This window comes from Nannospalax galili, unplaced genomic scaffold (assembly GCF_000622305.1).
Source record: "Nannospalax galili isolate Female #2095 unplaced genomic scaffold, S.galili_v1.0 scaffold777, whole genome shotgun sequence".
Lineage (NCBI taxonomy): Eukaryota > Metazoa > Chordata > Mammalia > Rodentia > Spalacidae > Nannospalax > Nannospalax galili.
Genome location: NW_008341810.1, coordinates 4,901,714 through 4,921,318, shown reverse-complemented (window position 1 = coordinate 4,921,318; position 19,605 = coordinate 4,901,714). Strand labels below are relative to the sequence as shown.

Here is a 19,605-nt window from a genome sequence, read left to right as displayed (position 1 = left end):
CTTTATCCAGAATACAGAAAGTATTATTTTATTTTTATTTTATAAAAAAATTTTATTTATTATTTTTATTTTATGTGTATGCGTGTACTACCTGCATGTAGGTAAGAGCACCAGTGTAGTACAATGCCCACGGAGGACAGAAGAGGCTGTCGAATCCCCTGGAACTAGAGTTACAGACAGTTGGTAGCTGCCATGTGGGTTCTGGGATTCGAACTCGGGTCTTCTGCCAAGAACAGCCAGTGTTTTTACCTGCTGAGCCATCTCTCCAGCCCCAGGACATTAATTTTTACACTCAATTTATAAAGGACACTAGGGGCTGGAGAGTATTCTCTTGAGATGCTAGGTGACAGCAGTAAGCAGCAATTCCCAGTCAGCCAGGAGGTCATGAAACTAAGCATCATATGCTATGTAATGTTCTGGTATGCTATGCTGAGAAGCAGGAGGGGTATATAAAATGCACTTTTGGCGTAGGATGTTTTCAATCTACATGGGCTTATCAGGAGGTATCCCTTTTATATCTCTTTCTTTCTATCTATCTATCTATCATCTATCTATCTCTATATATGTATCTATCTCTATACATATATATGTTGTTTTAAGATAGGATCTATGTGTCTATCTATGTTCTGTAAAAGCAACAATCATTCTTAACCACTGAATCATCTCTCCAGCCCCCAGCATCCCTTTTGTAAGTAGAAGGGAATTTCTATTTGAATTCGGAATGGTTTTTAAATAACATACATACACCAGGGCATAGCTAACATAAGTAGACAGCTATAGGTCTAATGCAGAGAAAAGACTATTATGCAAATATATGAAGAGTTTAAGCTATTTCAACAAAGAAGCCTGCCCCTATGGAACAGGGAGGGGAACAGCAATTCCCAATTTTTTAAGGCATTTTGAGGACATTATGAATACCTTACATATGAATTATGAGAAAATACAATAAAGTGAAACAAAAATGATGAGAACCAAAGTCCTGAAGAGATTTCTAAACCTTCCCTGTGACATCACTGCATGAAAAAAGACTTCTTGAGCTTACACCAAACAATATTGGTTCTTTTAAGTTGTAACTGATTATGCTTTCTGTCATCGTGTGCCACATGATTAATGGACAAATCTACATTTGTGGTAAAGACAAATCCCATGCTGAAGAAGAGGCCCTAACCACAATTCAGAGCTTAAAGAATGGCTTATTGCCAAAGTGCATCTGAGGAATGAAGAAAATGCCAAACTGTTTTCACAATGAACTCCACGTGCACTAAAGGCATCTTGGATCATACCTGCCTGCTTTTATGAAGATGTGTACAAAGAGGCAAACTAACAATATTACAAGCTTGTAGTCACATTAAACTGACTGAAATACATAAAATGTTAAAACATTAAAAATGGACTAAGACATTCACTAGTACCTTGGCTCAATTCTGGTGAAGCTCAAAAATTAATTAGTCTAGGCCATTACCCTCAAGAAGCCCTAGCCCACTCATGTTCTCCTATTCAAATACAGACCAGGCACAAAGCCTCAGATGAGGTATAAATGAGGTGGGTTCTCTGCCTCCTTTTTCTATACAGTCAGTGGAAAAACACTCTGTGGTAAAGTAAGTACCAGGAAGCCAACAAGCTATTTTGAAATAAACCCTTTTTGTTCTGGGTCAGCTCTTTTAAATTTGGACAACCTCCTAGGACCCAAGATTTATGCTATTTTCATAGCATCCTTCTGATTGACTCTTGCTGGTCTACTCACTTGCCATTTGACCTGCTTGGTTCTGCAACTCAGAAATTGGCCTTATGCAGAGCAAATTCTTTTGTTTCTTCAAGTCACAAGTAATGAGGAGGGGAAAAATTTGGGAGAACAAAGAGGACGGGGGGCAAAGGAGACAGAACACTGGAGCCAAGTGACAAAGACAGAGGAGAAAAAGACTGCTTGGGGGAGTGTCAAAGACACCAAATGAAAGGGAAACGAAAGAGTAATAGAGAATCTAGTGGCCATAAAAGGGCCAAAAATGGAAATGCTTTAGTTGGAATACAGTTTTTCTTCTCTGGGATATGAGCATAGATCACATTCAATCTTTCCTTATAAACAATTGCATATTTGGCTATCTATACACTGTGAGAAAAATCTACAACTATTAAGTAAACTACTTCCAAGTTTTGCTTCCCCAAAGTCCAAGCCTTCCTGGTACTTTCAGTTACTCTTTAACTTCTGTTTCCAAGTCTACGAGATGAGAATGGTGGAGCACTATTGCAAAGCATGAACTAATAAATGTAAAATAACCTGGCAAGGATGAGTATCAGTACACTGAGACCAAAGACTTCACAACCTTAGACATATCAGTATCCCAGTCACAAGAATTCAGTGATGACGAACCCATAGAGATTAAGATTGTTTCAAAATAAGATTGTCTCTGTATACCTACCAGGTCATTCTATTCATAAATCAAGAGGCCAGTAAAAATACAGCCTATTATCCAATGACAGGACAAATGCATATCTTAAAAAATAGTGTCCAGGGCGTGGTGGCGCATGCCTTTAATCCCAGCACTTGGGAGGCAGAGGCAGGGGGATCTCTGGGAATTCAAGGCCAGCCTGGTCTACATAGTGAGTTCCAGGACAGCTGGGGCTACAGGGAAACCCTGTCTCAAAAAGACCAAAAAAAATAAAGTGTCATCAGAAATGTATTCATTAAAATGTATTCATTAGGTAGATACTTACCAGGGGACAGGGCTATAAGAATCAACAAAATAAAATCTGTTAATGGCGTAAAGAGTAAGTCAGAGAATCAGGGGACAGAATGGGGAAGGAGCTAGTGTGCTTTTCAAATGTTAATGTTTTCTATGGCTCTTACTGCCCAACTCATTCTTGCTATAGATATTTATAGATGCTGCCTGCCTCCATCTTGTCTCTGATGGAGGCTAGAATTTCTCACCTGCAGGTTTTCAATGAGAATTTCAACATGGCAGTCTTTAAAAGAAATTAAAAAAAAAAAAATTATGTGTATGAGTGTTTTACCTGCATGTATGTAAATGTACCCATGTGTGCAATGTCCACAGAGACCAAAAGGGTGTCTGGTCCCCTGGAACTGGAGTTACAGACAGTTGTTAGCTGTCATGTGGGTGCTAGGAACTGAACTTGATTCTCTGCTAGAGTAGCCAGTGCTCTTAACCACTGAGCCATGTCACCAGCCCCAACACAGCAGCCTTAATAAAAGTAAATTAACATGTATCTGTTTAATTTAATTGTTAACTGTTACCATCACGTTTTGCGCCACTGTTGTGACACTGCCAAGTAAATACTAAAGCATTCTAGCCTTGTTTCTGACTCTGCAGTTCTGTCCCAGGAGTCCTTACAGCAACCATGAAGAGGAAAAAGAGGCACCTGTGTGCTCCCTAGCCACTATCTTCCCCTGCTGCATGCTTACAGTTACTATTTTTGAAGATTACATATTACATGATAGCTGTTGACACGAGGTCACTAAATGTCACATGATCTTTGTAGCTCCCCTAATAGGCTAGTAGACCCTCACAGCCTCAATCACTGGCTGTGTATGAGAATCTGACTACATCACTAATGACAACTGTGTGCCTCATGCTGTGGTAAGTCTGGCACTGTGAAGAATGATGCACACCTTCCCCAACTACATCCTAGTGTCTGAGCAGTTCTGCAATATACAAAAAAGTGGCTTCATTGGATATTTCAAAAAAGCTTCAGGTTTTCTAGTTCCCTGATTTTCCTTACAGGTACTGACAAATTCTGAGGTCCACACTTAAGAGGAGTAGACGTACTTTTTTTGAGCTATCTCACATCCCACAGACATCTAGAATAGTACTATTTCCTCAAAGAAATGCAGTATAAACATGTGACCATACTTAGTGACAACAGTATCATCACTCAGAACACTTAAAATTTTGTTATCTTCAGAATCTAAAACATGTTTTTAAAAAGTCCCAAGAAAGCCAATTCTTGTTTTAAAGAGTGATTCTGAGATCTTATCTAGTAGCAAATGCCTTAACTTAGGATATACTCTTAACCAAGAGATGGAGTTCTGTTGCTGGCTCTGGCCTCTGAACCCACTAAGCTAGACTGTAGTTTATTTTCCTTCTTAACTCCATGCTAGGAGGGAAAAATTCACCCAAAGAATAGACAAGCTGCTATGGTGCACTCAAGAAGAAAAAAAATATCATAGCTCCCAACAGTTCAACCAGCTTGAGGTGGGACAGGGTAAAGTTCCAAGTGGGTAAACATGGATGAATGTAAGAAAGAGTCAACCCTATTACGTGATGAAAAGCTAAGCAATGCTACTGAAAAGAGTAGGAAGAAAGAAGCCATCTGGAGACAAAGGAGAGTTGGGAGGTGAGGGGGATCTGGGGAACAAGTAACAGAATAAAGGAATTACGTTCTTCCATACCCCAAATCAACATTCTCTCATTCATTGCCTCCCTACAACAATGTATGTCTACACACGTAAGTTCAAACAACTGCTGTGTGAACTTTTAGAGACAGGAATAAGCATCTACTCCCACCAAAAAGGGTAACAAGGACAGACCAAGTATGAGTCCACCAAATCTAACCCATGGCAAACCAATGGGCAGAATTACAAACAGCTGGAAACGAAGAACAAGACAAAGTTGCAGGGCTCTCAAATGACCTTCCTTGTCCCCTTCTTTTCTGGGGGAACACCAACAAGCTCTGTCTGGAGGGTCTCTTGAAAAGAAGTCACAGCTGTTCTGATGAAGATGATGGCTATTATGCTCAGAGGCCAGCATTCTATACCCACCACCATTAGCAGGGCAGTTAACCCAGTGACTGGAAGGTTATTACTTTGTCTTCTACAATTTCAAAACATGGTTTCTAAGGAGTATATTGTACATAACTCAGAGAACGAACTATGACTTTTAAGTACATCTCTAAGAATTTGCAGAGAAAGATGAATTATGCTTATTATCTTCTGCCCTCCTCTTCGGGCAAAGAATCCTTCCTTTTCTAAACTTCCAAGTATAGAAAATAAATGCACAAATTTCATTGCCATGAAAGAATTTATCAATACCAGAAGTCATCACCCTCTGTTTTCTAGGCAGTAAAAATTATATTTCAGATACTATCTTAAAATGTATCTATGCTGATAGTGTCCTACTCTGAAGCTTTATTTGTTTAAAAATATTCACCAAAAATTCTATGACCGTCCTCAACAGATTTACAAAGCAAAGACTTACAAAGCAAACCTGCTGTTATGAGGACGCTGTGGTAGGCACAGGTACTAATCTTAGAAAACTGTTATTATCACATAAATCTTTGCAAAAACAGAATTTCTAACATTTAAATATTTATAAGACTGCATTCTTTTTTTTAACTTTATTTTATTTTTTTCTGATACAGGGTCTCTTTGTAGCCACAGCTGGCCTGGATTTGCATGGAGACCAGGCTGGCCTTGAACTTACAGAGATCCGCCTGCCTCTGCCTCCCAGAGTGCTGGAATTAAAGGCATGGGCCACCACACCTAGCTTAATACTGCATTCCTTTAAAAAAATTTACCTTTTGAATAAAATATTTATTAAATAAATGAGTCCTAATATATTACAATAAAAAATAGTGAGCTTCCCTCTGATTTTTTAATTCATAAATGCAAAGCGAAAGCAAATCACAAGTAGTAAATATTACAAATGTCTTATAATGATGAATCTTTAAATATTTATCAGGATAAACAATAGTGTAGAAAAAAATAAAGCAACTAAAACTGGGTTTTATAAATTAACTATTCCCTTCCATCAGAGATGAGAAATGGTGGATTTGGTAATTCCTATATGATACCTGAAAGTCAGAGGGTTGACATCAACTTGGCAAACTGGGATTTACAAGACTGGGGCATACATTTATGACATTTCCATTTGATTCTTTTTCTGCTTCATACTATCTCTAGAATGCGTTATTGCTGGAAATCTGAAAACACTGATCTATGAGTTGATAAACTCCACAATGCATGATACAGGGAAGGATATGGCATAACATGACCTGGTAAAATAGCTGGGGCTGACACCATCAAGAGCCGCTGCTGGACTGTTTTCCTATTCCCTTCTGCTCCGTATATACTCCTATAATAACTTTCCTGATTTCCTTATATAAAAAGAATAGGAGGGATCCATGCAGGTGAGACAGAGGGTATGGTATATTAGAAGCCACAAGTAACTGCTCTGGTCAGTTCTTTCCAGCAAGGCAGGACAATGTAAAACTAATACCACTCTAAAGGAACTTGATGACTACAGAAGGAATATGCCTAAGGCAAGAAAGAAAAGAAGAAAGAAAGAGAGAGAGAGAGAGAGAGAGAGAGAAAGAAAGAAAGAAAGAAAGAAAGAAAGAAAGAAAGAAAGAAAGAAAGAAAGAAAGAAAGAAAGAAAGAAAAGGTAGGTAAAGAAATAAATAGACCCAATCAATAGCTACTTAAGGGTGTATGTGTTTTCTCTATTTTGACCTTTAATCCCAGCAGTAGGGAGGCAGAGGCAGGTGGATCTCTGTGAGTTCAAGGCCAGCCTGGTCTACATAGTGAGTTCCAGGACAGCTGGGGCTACAGGAAGACCCTTTTTTGTCTCAAAAAGGCCAAAAAAAAAAAAAAAAATTATTGAAACACAATTTAAGAAATAAAATAATACATCCTTTTCTTTATTCAGTAGATTTTTTTTCTTACTATAAGACTTTTTTTTAATGATGTCCATAACTTATTAAACTGACCATTTTGACCCACTAATGATTGGGCCGAAACTCACAATTTGAAAAACACAACTTTAAGAGTTACCCTAGCAAAGAGTCAACTTTCACTGAGGAGGGGAAAAAGCTCAAACTAAAAACACCAATCAATGACGGTCTACTTTGCACTAAGAAAATCACAGCAGAAAGTGTTAAGAGTCAGGCTAGGAAAGGAAATGGTACCCCAAGAGTCCCGATTTCACACTGAATAATCATAATTACTGTCAATCTACCATTATGGGTTCCTATATGCCCAACCCTGCATATAATCATCTAGATTATCAAATATATAAATCATACTGCACAGTTATATAAATTAACATATAAATTTATATTTTCCAGGCTATTCTCACAATCTGTTACGATAACAACAAAAGAACCACGTGTGATATCTATGTCAACTGACTGAAGTTCATAACTTCACTCTTCCAACAAGAATAAAAATTGCCAACTTTGGCAGTGCACTAAAATTCTCTCTGGACTTCAAATAAAGCAAATGGAGGCCCGAGAGCAACCCGGAAATAAAATTTAAACTTGAAGTACCAAGTTTCATGGAGAAACTGGTTTTGTAAACAACGTACTGAAAACCATCTTGAACATGTTATGTTAGAAAGCATCTTTTTTGGAGGCAGACGGTTACTGTTTGCCATCAGACATGAAATTCTGGGTTGAAGTGCTCTGCTAATACAGCAGAACATGATTTGATCACTGTTATTATGGACTAGATTTTAATATAAAACACTTTTGTCCTGGCTTTAACAACTAAATTCCATTAATAACTTAGCTATCAACATGCCAAAGATTCCCAGTATAAGACAGTCTGATTAAAATTGTGGCCTATATGAATGTGCCTCTATTCAACCTATTATCTACGACTCACACCTCTATCGTCCAGTCAACACACTTCCCTTCACTTCGTAAAAGGTAAGAAATTGTAAACCTTACAGAGCATTAACAAATTCAGTATACTGTTCCTGAATTGGTTCACTTCTACTGTACAAAAATTAAATAGCAACCTCAGACCAAAAATTAGGTTTCCAAGATTTTAAATGACATAATTTTTACATCATGCAAGTAAAATTTTATGAACACAAAAGCCATTAAGATTTTTGGTGACTAAGTCGGTATCATAAAGCCGAGAATTACCACTCCTGAAAACCACAAGTAATTAGAAACACATGATTAGCTGCATATATATAGTGAAGTCACAATATTAATTTTTTTAAAAAATCACTCATTTGCCTCTAACTGCAATTTTTCACAAGACATTGTCCTATAAATGGGCTGAAGACATTTTGTTTGGTCACATTAATGCCCTAAATGAAGAATTTACCCCCAACTCTTTCCTATTCTGGCTACCATGAAATGATGGCACTATAGAGAACTAGTCTGTGATACGAACCATAAAGATAATCAAGATAAATGCCTAATCTCTAAGCTAGTCAAAGAAGAAATTATAGCTCTTTATAATTAAAACCCAAGGAAAGCATGTATCCTTGCATTTCCCATAAACTTATGTCGGGGGGGGGGGGATTCAGTCATAAAAGCTTGTGATTTTTAAAAATCCACATAAGCAACCTAAATATGAAAGTATCTTAAAATATGCAAAAATAACAGAATTGTGTTGATTCTATAAATGAGTGGGGTCACTGAGAGATTTCTAAAGCATACCTTTTAATCCACGCCATGGTACTTCAAGAACATGTTAAGGTAAGTCACAGCCTGGAACACTTCGATGAACCTCAAAACACCTCAGCCCGTTTATTTGTATCATTCTCCTTTCCTTTTGAGATCATAATGGTTCCGAAGAACTATAATGCTTCCATGTGAATGATAGTCTCATAATTTCAATGACTTAAAAACAAAAACAAAAAAATAAGGACTTAAGTGTTGGTCTGTTAAGGCACTAGTACACCGTGTTAATTGCTGCCACAGCCAAGAAAAGCAAGCAGTCCACTGCCACTACTATGTCACAGTCATTTTGATGGATGAAAAGTTCAAGTGCCAGCCCTTGCTTTACAGAGATCTTTCTCCTATAGCTCCACAAACCCATGTCTCACTGCTTCTTCCATCCCTTACCCTATTCTATCTCTTCATTAGTAGCCTTTGTTCATTAGTACCCTTATACTATCCTTTTATTAAACCAGTGAACACAAATTTAGTGTTGCCCACAATCCTGTAAGATGCTCTAGCACACTAACAGGAGAGGACTGCGGGAGCTCTGGTTTACAGCCTGCCTATCAGAAACACAAGCAAACAAACCAGAGCTTGTGTCTGGCATCTGAAGGGGAGGGAGCTGTCTTCAGCACTGTATCCTTTATCCTGTGGTCTAATGCTCTCTCTGGATAGGTAGTGTCAGAACTGAGTAGATGAAAAATAATTTGTCTGCTTGTGTGTTAACCACTGTACTGTAAGAGCTAAGGAAAGCCTGCTTTCCTCACTGCTGCTCCACAACTGCCTTGACAGGCACCTTCCCTCTTTCTCACCCTGTTCAACATTTCTTATAGAAAACATTAAGATACAATAATAAATTCATGTACACACAGTCTTTGTCACAAGTCTAATACAAAAAGAATACTTGGGTTTGATTACTTATCAATGAATACATACATTTACTGTCAGAAAGCAATTAAAGTTAGTTTAGGATGCAGATCAGGAAATTTAATAAAGCTAAGGCACAAAAAGAAACTTCCAAAGAAAATGGGTACAATCTGGGCTCAGGAACTAGCTGCTGAAGAGGTTAACACACAAAGAATGGAGCAGGGCTAGAATCTGGGCTAAGGAAAGTGAAGCTTTCCTGATTGAAAAGAATATGGTCATCAAGCTCTAAACTTAAGAGTTATAGGTTAGGATTTACTAGATGTGTGATTTCTGATGGGACAAAAACTACAATTCTGTATAGAAATGCCAGCAACAAACTCTAATGAGTCACAAGAAAGCGTCTACGACAGTGTCTGAAGCTCTGTCCACCAGTGACTGACCATAAACATTTATTGACTCTGACGGCACCAATTAGATTCAGGTTTCTGATAATGTCACAATTCTAAAACCAAAATATCTGCCTAATGATGCAAATGTTTTTTGCATCTAAACCCTGGCTTTAGCTCATTCTGTCTTGATAAATTCAGGAGTTCAAGAGAACTGCACGCCTGTGCGAGCCCTTCAAACATGAGGACACCTTATGTGTATGTCAGACCACAATCCTTAGCTTCCAGCTTCTATTGCAACTAGAATGTGAGGCAGTAGTGAATCCTACGGCAAAACAGAGTGAAAGGACAGGTGAAGATGAGAGCATTAAGCAGGCTCTCAATAAGGTGATATTCTGAGTTAGGAAAATCTGAAGGAGCTGGCAAATGTTCAAGTGCCCTGAAGCAAAAACATGTTTGAGCAACAAGATCAGCGTAGCTGAACAGCGACTGTAGGACAGGGTGGTGAACAGAGGACTGGGAGATGAGAGGCTATGGAAGTATTTGAGAGAGACACACAGACTAAGTTTGAACACAAATGCATGCATGTTCTAGGGGATGCCACAGATATTGTAGGCCTTGGACTTTTCACTGCACATTGTGAACAGAACAACATCAAGATCTAACTAGATCAAGATGATTGTGGCTGCCGTGTTGAGAAAGATTCGATGCAAAGGAAGAAACAGGAGAGACAGGTTAAGAGGCTAGTTTAACAACACAGGTTGAAGATACAGGCTTCCACCAGGACAGAAACAGGGCGAGTTTCTTTTGTATGTGTTAAGACACATCTAACAAGATTTGCTGACACACTGGAGCAAAGCTGTAGGCAGGGAGCGTACATAATAAATTATATTATGCTCAGTTATTCTAACGAACTCAATACAGTGTATCAAAACTGACTGGAGAGTACAAGGTGGCTTTGTTTGCAGTTGGCCAGTTCTTGCTTATAGATGGGTTTTATAAAACTGCTCAGACGAAGCAATTATTATCAAGTGCCTCAATAATTTTGATATTTTTAGTTATTTATCCTTTGTCATCTATACCTAGGGCTTTAAAAAGGAAAATTAGAAATACTTGGGGAATTTCATAAGTCAGATATTATGATAAATACTTTCTGGTTTTTGCCCATGGTTTCCTCCTTATAACTCTCATGACTCCTGTAGTTTCCTGAAATACTAAAACTCACTCTGTAGCCCAGGCAAGACTTGAACTTAAAACTTTATACCTCAGCCTCCTAAACTGCTGGGATTACAGGCCTACACCACCAGGCTTGGCTGGTACTACCTTCAAAATTAAATTAATTGGAAGATAGGATGCTCAGCTGGTGTCTGTGACAGAGCTGATTACTTGCTGGTAAGGAGAAATCCCACACATTTTGGGACTGACTGATTTTCCACTATATTCTACAGGCTGTTTTAATATTATTCCATATTCAAATAAGTAAAATAATAAAGGAAATTTCACTTAAAGCAGTAATCAAAAATACCCTTCTCAAACTACAGATCAGAAATAAATCCAACACTAACATTTATGGAATGTTTCCCACAAGCTAAATTTCTCATTTAAATGATCAACTTAATTTTATTAGCTTATTTTTCTAAGACGAGATAGATGAGGCCGAGAAAAAGAAATAAACTGAAGAGCTGAGGTGGGAAGAACTACTTTAAGAGTCTTCAGGGACTGCTTCTCCAAGGACAGCTTCGGAGCTTTTTTAGTTTCCCACTATCTCGCCTCACACATACTTTGTATTCTCTTCATGCTTTTCAATGCCAGCTCTCAGAAAAGTTCGGTTCTGCAGCATTTCATGAGTACGCACTAACAGCAAAAGAATAGCAAGAAAAAGCTTATCACAAGTCTCAAAACTTCATTTTCTAAGATGGAAGGCCATTAGAATACATTAACAGAAATCAAAATTTCAGCTGTTAGGTCCAAGTTTAACTGCTGAATACTGACCACAGAGAACTCTGAAAGTGAGTGTGACTTCTAGATAGCAACAAATTTCAAAGAGAAAGGGACTTCCCTGACACCTTTTCTCACTTCATTATTTTCACTTTAACTTACATTACTAACGTCTAGTCAGAGGGTTCTTTAAGATTTAAGAGTCTCAAACTGACACCATTATTTACCTCAATGGCAAACCCATCCCCCCATTTGATAAGACTCAGATCACTCAAGTTTCTTCATGAGTATACACAACCAAGTCTGCACAAAAGATGAAAGGATTAAAAACAGCAGCACATACATACAAAGGAATACCTTTTGACCTTTAAATGACGATCATTGTTGCAGACTACAAACATGGATGAACCTTGAAGATACTGCAGTGAGTAGAAAAATAAGCCAGTCCCAAGGAACCTGGCACCGTTACTTGACTGTACATGGATATGAGATAACGTCCTAATTTTTCTTTTTCAGCGCTGGGGCTGAATCCAGGCTTCATGTTAAATAAGCACTCTACCACTGACCTATACTCCCAGCACTAGTTTTTAGTTTAATGAAAAGAGCCTCTTAGAATCAGTACCCGTCCATGACCAAGGAGAAAAGTAGAGATGAAGTCTGAAGATTTGACTCTAATACAATGTACAAATGCCACTCTTTTTCACTAGGATTGTCATGAATTTTTAGCTAGTCAATGAGTCAAGAGTTGCATGGATTTTGAATAGTTTGCTCCAATTCTTTTTCTCTCATAAGGCTTGTTACTTTCATTGTGTAACTTTACTAGAACTCTAGGTTTGTTACAGACACATGATACTATAGTAGACTTCTGTGTGAATTAGGTAAAACAATCCTCACGACTCACCATGGTCTAACTCGCCTGGGAGAAGTTTTTTGTTTGGTTTTATTCAGTTTTTTGTTTTAATGCTGCCAGTGCTCTTGTCTGAATGTTTCCTTAAAACTGAATGTTTCTTCAAAATGCATTCACTTTAATCCTAACCCACAAACCCACAAGGCAGTGGGGAGTGGTGTGGGGGTAGGGGTTGAGGGGTAGTTAAATCCTGAGGATAGAGCTCTCATGAATGGGATTAGTATGCTTACAAAGAGAGGCCCTAGAGACTTTTCACTGTAGGCATGGCTCTAAATCAGAAACAGCCTTCACGGGACACACTGGATCTGCAAGCTCCTTGACTCCAGGCTTCCTAGCCTTTGTAATTGACAAGTTTGTTTCTGTTGGTTGTAGACCACTCAGTTCATGGTGTTTTGCTATGACAGCCGGAGCAGACTAAGAGAGTGAGGTAAAATCCAATCCTACAAAGAAAATAATCAATGTGCATTAAAATAAGAACACAAATTCAGGAATAGAGATCAATACTACTCTAAATTTAAAATAACTCAGATAGATAGATGAATATTAATTTACTGTGACCCTAGACAAACCAGAGTTCAGTTCAGTGTCCCATGTCTGCAACCCCCAGCACTGGCGGAGGCACAAGCAGGAGGATTCTGGAGTCTTGTTGGCCAGCCAGATTAGCTGAAATGGCAAACTCTAGGTTCAGTGAGAGACCTTATCTCAAAAAAACAAGGTGGAGAGCAACAGAGGAAGACACCCAAAGTCAACCTCTGACCTTCACATGTGCAATTCACATCTGAGTATTAACTATTTATAACATAAAGCATTTTCAAACAACTGACTCAAATAATGCCTGGAAGATCTAAGTATATGGCCAACAACATCTGCATTTTCCCCATCAGTTGTTAATACTGGCCTTCACTTCATAGCCCTCTAACTCCCTTTTCCTATTTAATATTCTCAGATGTGCCTCCTGTGTCAGACTGTGTACTGGTCTGCACAGTGCCACCATTTACTTTTTAATCACAGGATGGTGGGTTATGTTGTACAATGAAAACAAAATATTTAGGTAATTTACTCAAGTAATCCAAGATTAATGTACAAAACATGTTACTCCATGATGGTTCTTTTCTTCCTAACTATGACTAGGGTATCTTCCCTAAGAAGTAAATACTAGTCAAAACCATGTTTCTTATAGGGATGACTGGCTGAGATTTTCATGTCTGTCACCAGGAAAAACCAGGAAGCCATAAAAGCAAATCACTCACTGGCATACATGCTTACCTCAGGATCTCATTCAAAAATCTGTCCCTTATCAAATGATGACAACCCTGTAATTACCACTACTCAGGCCCAAACCCATGGAATCGCCTTTGATTCCTGTCTTTCTTCACAAACCATGGAATCCAGGCACCCACTGCTTGCCTCAGGGTCTATCAGCTGTTTCTTTCTGTTAGAATGTTCTTTCAACACATAAAAAACCTCCTGACCTCAGTTCCTTAAGGTCTCTTCCTCAAAATGTCACCATCTCAGTGAGACATTCTCACATACAGCAAGATATTAATCACAGAAATAACCAAGGTGATTTAAAAAGACATACAATCAACAATAATTTCACCTACATACACATTATACCCTAAAAGATCTGCATAATATAAAGCCAGAGCTAATATGATCCTGAAACTAGTACATTATTTCTAGAGGAGGATTTTTTTTCTCACCCACAAGGTTTAAAGTCAAGGTTACCTCATGTGAGAAATCTGCCGTAAAACTGGTAGTACAGATCGATATTCTAATATACTGCACCTTTACTAATGAAATGAAAATTTTCTAAGGAACTATCTGTAGGAAAATATATTCTCAACTTCAATCCCCTCCACAGTTAAGTATTTCCTGAGTGTCTTTCATCTGACAGACACTCTTGTAGGGGAGAGGGACAGAGCACTGAATAAAAAGACAAGTTCTGGGGTGGGAGTAACTAAGTTTGTTACCTAGCACGCCATGAGCAGGTCTATGGTTCATCTTTGGCATGGGGGCAGGGAGGGAGGTTCAATTCTTTCCTCGCCTTGATTTGTTCTTCCAATAAGCACCAAACAAGTCAAGTCTTTAGAAGCCACCTTTATTTTTTAAGACTCCTCAATCCAAGACAAATCACATCACAGGTCCCACCAGTTTACCAAAACTGTTTTTGCCAGGTTCTTGGAAGTTTTGAATCTAATGGACATTTAGACTTCTTACCTGTTCTCTTTGCAGCACCTGACACCAATGACCAGTCCCTCTTTCCACGAGAACTCTCTTTACTGCTGAAACGTTACACCCTGTTGGGGTTTTTGTCCTTACTCCCTTATTTACCAGTTTTCTTCTACCAGCTTCTACTCCTTCTTTAAAATGTGGATGCTTCCCAGGTCTGTTTCTGCTACCTTTCCACAAGAAAGCTGGGTCTAATACCACCTAACAGTCTTCAAGTCTATTTTTCAAATTCTGACCTCTCTTAAGCTAGAACCCCATCTATAACTGGCTATAGAATACCTTCATCTAGCTCCCTCAAAATGGCCTTCAACTCAAGCTCTTGGTCAGTTGACCCAAAATGTCTCCCAAACCCAACTGAACACCTCTACTGTTTATTACTTCAATGCAATCTTATCCCAATAAATATTACCCAGTATCCCCTTTAAAATACAGGTGAAGTATCAGAATTGGTTTTCCTTCTTGACAAAAAATTTAAGAGTTCTACAACCCATTCATTCTTTGGACTTGCTCCACTAGTTGTTTTTTTTTTTTCAGAAAAATAAAACTCTACCTCTCTCACCAAATACAACATCACTGGGTGGGTCTTGGGTATCATTAAGAAAAGGTTTCAGGGGCTGGAGAGATGGCTCAACGGTTAAGAACACTGAATGTTCTTGAAGAAGACCTGGGTTCAGATCCCAGCACCCACACAGCAGCTAACAACTGTCTGTAACTCCAGTTCTAGGGGATCTGATGCCCTCTTCTGACCTCTGCAGGCACTGCATGACACGAGTGCAATACACACATACACATAAAATAAAAATAATAAAATACTAAATAAAAGGTTTCAGTTGCATAACAACTACATTCTCCGAAAATCTCCCCCAGCACAACAAAACTTACTGTAATTCTATCATAAACTTCCCAGTGCTGTCATCTGACTAAGCCGATGCCTATAGTCCCAGTACTTGGGATACTCAGGCAGGAGGATCCCGATCTCAAGGCTCACCTGAGACTACACAGGAAGGTCCATCTTTAAAAGAAAAAACAGGTGGTTAATAAAAGTCAAAAAGTTGAGAAAGGAGTTGAAGGAAGGAAGGAAAAAATCCTTAAAAAGACAAATGAGCTGGGCATGGTGGCACACGCCTTTAATCCCAGCACTCAAGAGGCAGAGGCAGGCGGATCTCTGTGAGTTCAAGGCCAGCCTGGTCTACATAGTGAGTTCCAGGACAGCTGGGGCTACAGGGAGACCCTGTCTCAAGAAGACCAAAAAAAAGACAAATGAATGCTGAGAAAGAACATCTTTGGATCAGTGATAAGAAAAATATACAGCAATTAGGTGACCAAAGTGGACTTCTTTCTCTTAGAGCATTACAGCCACATACAACTCCAACTTTGGGAAGCACTAAGTTCCTGAAGTCATCTAAGTATGATTCTGTCACCAAGTATGACCATTCCAAAGCACCCTGACTTGGTACGACTGGGAAACCATCTAACCTAAACATAAAGTTCAAGCTGGGCATGGTGGTGCATGCCGTTAGTCCCAGCACTTGGAAGGCAGAGGCAGGTGGATCTCTGTGAGATCAAGGCCAGCCTGATGCTACAGGGAGACCCTGTGAGTTCCAGACCGAATGAATGAATGAATGAATGAATGAATGAATAAAAAGTTCAGCAGGCAGTGCTAGCCTCCACAGCAGGAAAGCCATCTGTCTAACTTCCCTGGTAGTTACAGTCATCAATGACAACCACAAAAGCTCGAGAAGAAAAGAAATTTTACCACTCCAAAATGTTAATTATCCATATAAACTGGCCAAGAAATTAAGGTTAAACATCACACAAAGCGACTTTTACCACCTTTAATATTTTCTAGCTAATTATTCTCACTGGCAGGCTACATCTGCTCTCCTAAAATTTGATAATGAATCAGAAACAACTCACTGGGAATGCTTTTCTATCTAAAAGTATGGTTAACAACTCACAAAAATTGTTACTTTTATAAAGAATTTAAAAATTCTCCTGAAAACATGTCCCACATAATTAAAGATCACATATTACCTAGAGTTTAAACTCTTTAACCTCTAGGAAGAATGCACAAAACTTAATGAAAAAAAATTACTATTAAAAAAAAGAGAAAAAGGAGAGGAGCTAAGACACAGCTTAATGACAGAGTGCTTGCCTAGCATGGACAAGACCCTGGGTTGAAGCCCCCGCAAATCAAGAAATAACACATTTAGCTAAATATAATCTGTGTTTTCTTATTTAACCAATGTTTTCCAAGTATCTTTGGTACCGAATGTTTCATAATCTGAAAGCAAGTTAAACACTGACTTTACAAAGAAAGTAAATATATTATGACAATTTAAACATATGAATAGTTTATAGACTTGGCAAATACATGGTCTAACACCTTCACAAATAAGTGGGGGGGGTTCTGGAGGAAGGGTAGATAGGGATCCTCATTTTGTTAAACTTTCTATTCTAGCCTTTAAAAATTTCTGCTAGGCATGATGGCAACACTCAGGAGGTAGAGGCAAAGGTATCTCTCTGAGTTCAAGGTCTGCATAATGAGTTGTAGCACACGAAAGGAGGGAACACACACACACACACACACACACACACACACACACACACACACACTGTAAAACAAGTAATTTTTCTTAGTATCTGTACAAGAAGGGAGTGGGCCAAGGTGTCAAATGCTGCTGCCGAAGTCAAGTCAGACAGTACCTGGAAAAACCTGACCACTACTTAAGTAGAACAGAGAGAACTGGTAACCTTGAGGAGTGACTTTGGGTATTGGGACAAAAGGGCAACTAGTATAGTTGATAGAGAATGATATAAGAATAACTGGAGACAGAACTCTTCAGAGGTTCACTATAAAAGGGAGCAAAGAAATAGGGAACAAGGAGATTGTGGGGTCCGAAGGAAAAAAAACAACAGTATGCATGTACACTCTCCAGACTGCTTCAGTAGAAAGGGTAGAAAAAAAGAGATCAAGGGGCTAGAGAGATGGCTCAGTGGTTAAGAGCACTGGTTGCTCTTGCAGAGGACCTGGGTTCGATTCCCAGCACCCACATGGAGTACAACAACTGTCTGTAACTCCAGTTCCAGGGGCTCTAACGCCCTCTTCTGACCTCCAAGGGCACTGCATGCACATGGTGCACTTACCTATGTGCAGGTAATACACTCATACACATAAAACAAATTTTTTTTTTTTAAAGAGAGAGAGAAACCGAGAGAGAAGGGAGCTGGCGAGTCCAATGTCTCAGTCTAAGCATGATAGGACAGGCTTCCAGCACACAAGCTCGAAGCTTGCTGCCCAAAGAGCTCTCACAATGGTCTGCAGACAGTAGAGAGTGCTTGGACTCTCAGAGGATATGCTGAAGCAGACTGTAGACCTGACCTAGACCTGACCTGTTTCTGATACAGGACTGGTGTAGCTAAAAAAAAAAAAAAAAAAAAAAAAAAGAAGAAGGCATTTCTAATAAGTTCTTACATGGTCCTGACCCAGAAATGTTGTATACTTGATTATTAATTTTAAAAAAAGTTAGAGTCTCTATCATGTAATGGTCACCAAAACAAACCAAAAATATCTCCCCAAACAATTTAAAAAGATAAATCTGTTTTTAAATTGTAAACCAGCATACAGAAAAGAAGCACATGTAAGAATGCTTTTATAACCCTAGGGTGAGAAAGGTAAAACACAAAACTCAAAGGGAAAGCTAAAAGCTTGACTACAGAAAGATTTTAAATCCTGTTCAACAAAAATAAAACCAACTAAGTAAAGAGCTAAGTGAAAATCTTTAAGAGAATTGGCCAAAAAAACTTACCTGTTCCGGTCTCCCCCGGGCATAGGGGCTGAGGACTCAGGGGATAGCCTGAGAGTGTTTGGATCCTGCCTCCACATACTGAAGGCTTTAAGAGAGAACTGACACTGATTCTAGCCACTCCAACAGCTACCAAAGTGCCTGAAAACAAATCCTGAGTCCATCACTCCCAAGTCCAGCCTTGGCAGACAAGAAAACTGAGGAGGAACCCAATGGAGGGATGATTTCAGAAGCTCTCGTCGAGAATTCTAATGGACTCTGATATGAACATTTGAAATTTGCCCTGTTCTGACTTTTTTCTGGTTCCCTGTCTAGAACTTGTAATGCTAATTACTCGTCTTTACTTCTCCTTCACATCTCCTATTCAACAGTCAAGGACTTTCTTTTCACCCTACAGGTAATACAATTTGGGAGTCTTTTAGATAGACCCACTGAAGGGGTACCCCAACTGCCTCACCCTGCATCCCTGTTCCATATGAAAGAAGCCAGAGTGGTCTACAGCCCAATTACCTATCCACAAGATGGGTAACCTCTTCAGAGGATGGTATGATAAGAATAGGAGATAGGAATTGGCTAAGCAGTTAGGTCAAAAAGACCCCAAAGAAAAGTAGCCAGCTTCTTGGCTAAAAGTCAAAATGTCCCTGGGCCTCTTAGCAACACACTCTGTTCCAAAGGCTAAAAATGTCAAAAGTATTTGGGAGCTTTTATCTAATCCCTAAATGATTTTAGGGTTACCTCTTCAGAGAGGGGAATGTTACAGTAGTGTTCACAGTTCATTGGGGGGCAGTTCTTGTCCCTGAGACAAAGGAATGGAAGCACATCTGATTGTCAGAAAAAAGTGATGGGGAGATATGGGAGGAGTTGGAGGGGAGGAAGCGAGTATGGACTTCATCAAAACACCTTATATGCATATATGAAATTCTCAATAAATTTTTTAAAGTAAATAAATTTTTTAAAAAGAAAATTGGTCATTTTATGAAACTGCTTCAAGGCTTACAAAGATATCTTAAAGTTTATAGATAACCTTAATGGCTTACATTAAAATAATATATTTGAGATA

At 38.8% G+C, this 19,605-nt stretch overlaps 1 protein-coding gene and 1 non-coding gene across 4 annotated transcripts in view; both read right to left on the bottom strand.

Moving 5' to 3' along the window:
* Rbpj (recombination signal binding protein for immunoglobulin kappa J region) overlaps positions 1 to 19,605 on the bottom strand; it is an 86,638-nt gene that overhangs the window by 50,725 nt on the left and 16,308 nt on the right. Inside the window, exon 2 of one of the 3 annotated variants that reach the window (XM_029565542.1) lies at positions 8,407 to 8,589. The exons of the other annotated variants lie outside the window; for them this stretch is intronic. Within the exon in view, the coding sequence (XP_029421402.1) occupies positions 8,407 to 8,423 (17 nt within the window). The 5' untranslated portion in view covers positions 8,424 to 8,589. The remainder of the gene's footprint in view (positions 1 to 8,406; positions 8,590 to 19,605) is intronic. 3 annotated transcript variants of the gene reach the window in all.
* LOC115071086 lies at positions 1,484 to 1,615 on the bottom strand. The gene has a single exon (XR_003850201.1). It is a non-coding gene; the product is annotated as a small nucleolar RNA SNORA51 (small nucleolar RNA).